The sequence below is a fragment of the Octopus bimaculoides genome, chromosome 4 (genome assembly GCF_046866305.1).
Source record: "Octopus bimaculoides isolate indiv1 chromosome 4, ASM4686630v1, whole genome shotgun sequence".
Taxonomy (NCBI): Eukaryota; Metazoa; Mollusca; class Cephalopoda; order Octopoda; family Octopodidae; genus Octopus; species Octopus bimaculoides.
Window position 1 is genome coordinate 46,208,416 of NC_142931.1, and position 7,500 is coordinate 46,215,915.

Sequence of the window (7,500 nt, forward strand, 5' to 3'; positions counted from 1 at the left end):
CTGTCAATATATGGTCCAAAGCTAAGTAAAGAATCATACAACACTGCTGGATCTCAATCGTTAGCCAGCCTGAACTTTTACAAGGCTGACTGGAAGTCCATCAACAAAGAAATACTCCAGCAAGACTAGCTTCAAAGTGCGTCCATGCAAGACACTGACATAAAATTCAATGAATTTATGTCTATAATGCAAGCCATATGCATTAAGTTTGTCCGAGAGAAGAAAGCCATCACACACAAGAACATTATTCTCCGCGATTGAAGAACCTTAATGAGACGGAGCATAAAGATCTGGAATCGCTTAAATGTAATCCAGTACAAACTTAAGCCTGGCAACAACGTCAAGCTTGCTTGATGTAGAAGGTAATTTTAAATGGCCTGCAGGACGAAAAATAGGACATATCTAAAAATTGACTTCTCCAAGACGAGCTTAGTGAAGTCAATGGCCTTTCATCCAATAATGTGTACATGTGCACGTTAGTGTCTTTGGTTAGTAGCATGAAGAAATAAGTAGCTTTCAGCTCTTCAGATTCGAAGATAGTGGCAACTGGGAAGATGGTCACATACAATCAAGTTAGGCTGGAAGCTATGTTATTTTTGCTCTGGAAACAAACCAAGTTAGATGATACGGTGAGGTGTGGAGATCCCTGCAGTTACTTTGGTAATCTTCTGCATTCTTACACAAACTCGGTTGTTCTGATCTTATCTTGCCTCTGGGCATATTGTGTGAGCATGAGAAAGTGAATTTGATGCGTGCGCATCTTTTTCTCACATTAAACAAAAATCGCCCTTGTGCAAGTCTGGTATCTGTCCATTATCTGTCTGTCTGTCTGTCTGTCCGTCCGTCCGTCTGTCTGTCTGTCTGTCTGTCTGTCTGTCTGTCTGTCTGTCTGTCTATCTATCTATCTATCTATCTATCTATCTATCTATCTATCTATTCACACTTATGTGTTATATTTACGTTTTCTTGTTGTGCGTTCGCATCGGTATCCCTGTCTGTATTTATGCTTACAGATGAAAACAAATGTGTCTAGTTCATCCTTAATTGTCAGTATTGTAAACTTAGCGATTCGATAAAAAGATTTTGATAAAATAAATTTCTAAAAGAAATAGTACCGGGTTCGTTTATGATCGACTGAATCTCTTGGAGGCAGTGCTTGAGTATGGTTGCAGACCAATGATTGATATCGATAAAAGAATAGAATAATAAAAGAATAAAAATGAACAAAAGAAAATAAGTTTGAATGTAGATGGATATCATTCTTGTCATCGACAAATGACGAACAGTTTTTCTGTTCATGCAGGGTTTTTTACTCATCATTACGAAATGTTGCTTCATGATAGCTCCCAACACGCAAACACACACACACACACACACACACACACACACACACACACACACAAATACAGTTGCACATTTATTCTACTTATTCCGTCAAACAACTCGAGAAAGAAAGAAACAAACACAAACAAACACAAAGAAAATATATTCTCATTTTTAAAGGTGAGTGGAATGCAAAGATTGGATCAGATGCTCATGACGCTTAGGAAAGAACAATTGGTAAATATGGCTAGGGAAAAACTACACAACAGGAGAATGAGTAAGATTATTAGAATTTGCAAATCAACATAAACTAATTTTCGCAAAAATAATTCATCAGCAGAAACTGACAAGAACAATATCACGACAATGACCGGAGGGATATAGAATAACCAGATTGATTTTGTTTTCATTCTCATAAGATATCAATCAACTATGAAATGGGGAGGTTTCCAGGTTCACTTACCGGCTGTGCTCACAAAATTTTAATAATGTTCTATGAGTAGGAGTAGCTGTGTGGTAAGTAGCTTGCTTACAAACCACATGGTTCCGGGTTCAGTCCCACTGCGTGGCATCTTGGGCAAGTGTCTTCTACTATAGCCTCGGGCCGACCAAAGCCTTGTGAGTGGATTTGGTAGACGGAAACTGAAAGAAGCCCGTCGTATATATGTATATATATATATATATATATATATATGTGTGTGTGTGTGTGTGTGTGTGTGTGTGTGTGTGTGTGTGTGTGTGTGTGTGTGTGTGTGCTTGTGTGTCTGTGTTTGTCCCCCCAACATCGCTTGACAACCGATGCTGGTGTGTTTACGTCCCCGTATCTTAGCGGTTCGGCAAAACAGACCGATAGAATAAGTACTAGGCTTTCAAAGAATAAGTCCTGGGGTCGATTTTCTCGACTAAAGGCGGTGCTCCAGCATGGCCGCAGTCAAATGACTGAAACAAGTAAAAGTGTAAAAGAGAGAGTAAGTACAAGGCCTGAAACTTTGGGGGAGGGGGCTAGTCGATTACATTGACCCCGGAAGGATAAAAAGCAAAGTCATCCTCGGAGGAATTTGAACTCAGAAAGTAAAGACGGACGGAATACTGTTAGATGTTTTACTCGGTGTGCTAACGGTTCTGCCAGTTCGTTGCCTTACAACATCCTTATAATAGCAATAAAAATTAAGAGTCAATCAGTGAAGGAGAACTAAAATGGAGGAATGTAATAGGATCTTTAAAAATTCAAACAGCCGAACATAAGAGCAAACTATAATAGGGGTCCTTGAAGAAATAGCAACAGCAGAAAGAATTCTTGGTAAAATAATTTTTGGTAAAAGAAGAACGTTTAGAGTCGTTGGATAAAAAAAGATATTCCAGTCAGTTGTGATGAATGAAGAAACCTGAGACAAAAACAATATAAAATGAAACTTCAGGAATGGAATATAATTTGGATAGTAGAAAATTAAGAAGAAAAAAAAAAGAGGCGAAAAATGAGAGGAGATAGAAAGAAATCATGGAATAAATATCTTTAAATAGCATACAAAAGATCTTAAGTTGCTGAAGATAAATATGATTTATTTACCAAAGCCAATGAACTCTACAATCACGTTACTGAAGATGGATAGTAACGTGCTAAGATAAGATAGGATATTTATGCTAAAATTCAGAAAGAACTAGTAACCGTTTCTGAAATCATACAAGCAACAATGAAACAAAATAGTAATAAATTACCCGGAATAGGTAACATTAATGTAGAATTGAAGGTGAATATATCACTGAGTTAAGTTGTGTAATCTGTAATAGTGTTTTATAATAAATGGATAGAATCAATTGAGAACTACTCCAAAAATCCTGAAACAAAAACAGCACAATTAGTTTAATTGGGCATCCAAGCAAGACTTTGCTGTTTTATTTGCTCTCATGAAGCTAATAATAAAAACGAGTACTTAATGAAATCTGGTTTTTAAGAAGGGAGGAAATATTGCTGAGTAGAATTGTAACTTAAATATTCTAGCAGAACGACACTTGGAACACCAATCAGACCTTTACCACAATTTCATTGACTTTAAAAAAGTTGTTGACCCTGTCTGGTATGGAGCACTATAGCTTCTAAGGAAAAATATAACAACCATTGACCAATACTATAAAAGAAAAAGTGATTCATTATATGAACATGTAAACCATCTGGTTTTGATTAGAAAAATTCACCAAGTAACCGGTTTAAAACAACAGACAGAAGTGTAAACTTTCATTCACATTTTTCAATGTGATTCTTGACTATATAATGCCAGAAGCCCTCGAGTCATTTGAGAAAAAAAATTAAACTAGGATGTAATTTTGCCGATGATATTCAATAGGAGAAAATGAAGTATTTAGAAATATAACAATACGTAGCAGAAGATATGGCGCGGAAATAAATACTGGAAAAAATAGCATATTAATATCTAGTAAATACAAAATGAAGGTAGTCATCCATTGAAATAGTAGAAACGGCGCTGACTCTAGTTGATAAATCTAAATATTTAATAATGAATAATGTGAGATTAATAAAAAAGTAAAATGCACGATTAAGGCAGCTACAGTGTCTTAAGAAAACTAAATACTGCGTAGAAATATAACAATAAAGTTCACAATAACTATGATAATATCTTAGGCTAGTTGTACTTTATGTTTGCGTGTCGGAGACGTTGCATGCTGGAAAAAGAGTTTGGCCTTTGAAATGAAATGTCATTGAAAGATGCTCTAAATTCTATTTATAGAACATTGAAATAAAGTGTGTGCTAGGTGAGGAATTAATGGGAATATAGCGGACCATGAAACTTTGTTATTAATTGCCAAAAATGCGGGAAATAAAGTGGTTTAGTCATATAACACGACGTTGTGACACTCTGCCACGAGCAATATCGTTGTGCATAGACAAACAGCCGGTAAAAATGTGTAGGAAGACTACGTAGGAGATAGTTGAGCAGCGTCAAGTAATGAACAGTGATGAAATTGGTGGAAAACTTGAGGATGGCTGATGACCAGGAAAGATGAAGGTAGGAAGTTGTGTCTCTTGCAGTTTCCCTAGGATATTTAGCATGATTGATTGATTCCGCCTTCTGACTGTGAATCGGTAACAACCATTGCAAGACGGTGGTGATATGGACGCAAATGGACAATTTACATGTGCTTGGCAACAGAAATATTACAGTGCTGTCACGCAATATCGAGTCAAGCATTCCTGTCTCCATAAAAATAAACGAACATTCTTCAATTATTGGAGCGTTTAGAATTGACTATCAATAATATAATTATCAACTCAGACTAGTTCTATATTAGCGAACGAATTTACAATATTTTTAAAATTTGGTCTTAAAAGTCCAATTATATTTCCTTTTTTTTTTCGTTTATAACAAATTTAATTTCTCCTCGCTCATAGAATCCTTATTATTTTGGATATTAGGTATGGATTAAACATCATCAACAACAATAATAATAACAACAACAATAATAATAGCAATAGCTATAACAATAATAAGTAGAACAACAAATATACAACGTCTGACTGAAGTAAACCACTGTCCCAAATATAACAATCAATTTTGAGAGTTACGACGACGACGACGACGACGACGATGATGATGATGACGATGATGATGATGTTTATCCTTAAATCGCTCCTGATCTAAAACACCAACAATTAAAATGTATTTCAGTCATGATCCTCCCGTCATTTTATCAGAGATTACATTGCCAAATGTGTCCCTTTAAAAAAAAAAAAAAAAAAAAAAGAATAACATGCAATTGGAAAAAAGATTTGGCTGTTATTTTTTTGTTGATTCGTCGATGAAGATGACGTTGCTAATAAGGCTTACACGCCTCTCTTGTCATTAGTAAACAAATGAATGCCACATTTTCTCATTTTTGTCAATTAAAACATAGTGCTTTGTATAGTATTTGACAGTCTTAATAATTACGAGTGCTAAAATTTTGTGTTCTAAAAAGAACCGTCTACACTAACATTAGTACACTCACCACTTTCACAGCCATATACTTGCTTCCCACTTAACACATATTCTACTACTATGAACAAAGATCCGACATTACATTATTTTCTATTCTTGGAACCGTCGCGTTTCACAGATACACATACATCACTCCTTCTCCACCTCTTTGTTGAATCACACAAGAAAACAAAAGCAAAACACAAACTTTAGTGTATTACTCACTGACCTTCTGATTCCTTGGTATAAACGGAAGAAATTGAACTTTCTTTCCTAATTGCTGTGTGTTCCCTCTCCCCCACAGACAAACTCAGCTGACTCCTGAAATATTAGACATACAAAAAATTATTTATTTGCACACATAACCATATATAAAAATAAATACATATATGTGTTGTGTGTGTATGTGTATGTGTGTGTGTATGTACGTGTGTGTGTGTGTATGTACGTGTATGTGTTTGTATGTATATATATGCATGTATTTATATATGTGCATATGTATGTGTACACAGATATACACACAGACATTTCAAGTAAACAGACACGCCTCATTAGACCGTTTTATCATCTGTGCAGACATTTAATCATCAATATGATACCCAAACGGGTTAAATCATTAAAAATTGCACAATGCATGACTACTAAAGACTAGATTAAGTATTATGTGCGTCAAATGACATTATTTTATTTCTTAAAAACAATGATCGTGAGATGTATATATGTATTTTATATAATAAAACAGAGTTTGTATATATGTGTGTGTGTGTGTGTGTGCGTGTGCGCGTGCGTATGTTCTTTATGGATTCGAAAACTAAGTCGCTAAGTTTGACGTATGAGGTATCAAAAGATTCAGTAATCTTTCGGCCACCAAATAAAGTGTATTTTTGGCACAAAAACTCTTTTTTACTACTAAAATAAGCTCGAAAACGAGGTCGGGTCGCACAATTTTGCGGTAATTTTCGGGCAGTATTTTGATTTGCTTCTAATGTTTCACTTTCGTATAATTCTACTAAAATAGCACAATTATTTTTACGTACCTTTTCTTCATTCCAAAACAAGACAAACTTGGACAATACTTCCGAAATTGAACATCACCTGTGATTATTAAGCCACCAACAGCTATGTAGGGGGGACAGAGTGGAATTATCTCTCTCTTTCAATTTCTCATAATAATGTATGGAGACACTCCGCTGTCAACATGTTACAACTTCAATAAGTTTGCCCTTCATTTGGCAGGCTATGTCTCCCACTCCACTTCACTGCTTTCTACTTTTACTGCCTTTCTATCAACAATACAATTAATTTTTCTTCTAAAGATTGAGTGTCATTATCTTTCTCTTTCAATTTCTCATTATAATGGATGGAGACATCATGTTATCAACATGTTATAACTTCACTAACTTCCTCGTTATATGACTAAACCTGGATTTCATATAATTTTTTACACACTTTGCTATCAATTACATTGATAATTCCAAACATGGTCTGTAAAGACAAATTATTTTTAAACAATATTTGTGTACATTTTCTTACATGTTTCTCGGGTGCATCAACCCAACAAATACGCGCACACACTTCTTCATGGCTTCACAATCAGAGATGAACTCCAATTTTGAAAGTATTGTTCAAGTTTTCTTCTTTTGGAATTAAGAAAGGTATCTAAAAATAACTTCCTTTGGCACGCACGCACGCACACACACACACACACACACACACACACACACACACACACACACACACACACACACACACACACACACACACACACACACACACGAACTCTAGGTAAAACTTCTGTATGAATTGTTATTTCTTGCTGTGTGCACACGCAAATTTACAGCTCAAATCCAATTGAAATGATCTTTTTCTATTCTCTAATCCGTGTTTGTGATGAGCGTATTTAAAAACTTGATCTTCGATATAAACTTAAAAGGAAGTTCTCCCAGAAATCCTGTCCTTTACCTATTGTTCCTAGTATGTCTGAAGTGACATTTGCGTCCCCACCTTTATTATTTTTTCCTAAACACGTTCTCAATATTTTAGGCGTTCCACTGCACACCCATCTATACCTGTCGCCTTCCGGTTTGACATCTTCCCTTCCAATTGCACCGTAGTTCCATTCCCCAACAACAAGCATTCTCCTCTCTCCTCCTGAAGCCACTATACTTGCCTCCTTAACATCCTCAACATATAACAGCTCACTAAA

At 35.6% G+C, this 7,500-nt stretch overlaps 1 protein-coding gene across 1 annotated transcript in view; it reads right to left on the reverse strand.

Moving 5' to 3' along the window:
* The window catches only part of LOC106884508 (uncharacterized), a 718,976-nt gene that overhangs the window by 9,728 nt on the left and 701,748 nt on the right, over positions 1–7,500 (reverse strand). Inside the window, exon 9 of the mRNA XM_052967039.2 lies at positions 5,524–5,615. Within this exon, the coding sequence (XP_052822999.2) occupies positions 5,524–5,615 (92 nt within the window). The remainder of the gene's footprint in view (positions 1–5,523; positions 5,616–7,500) is intronic.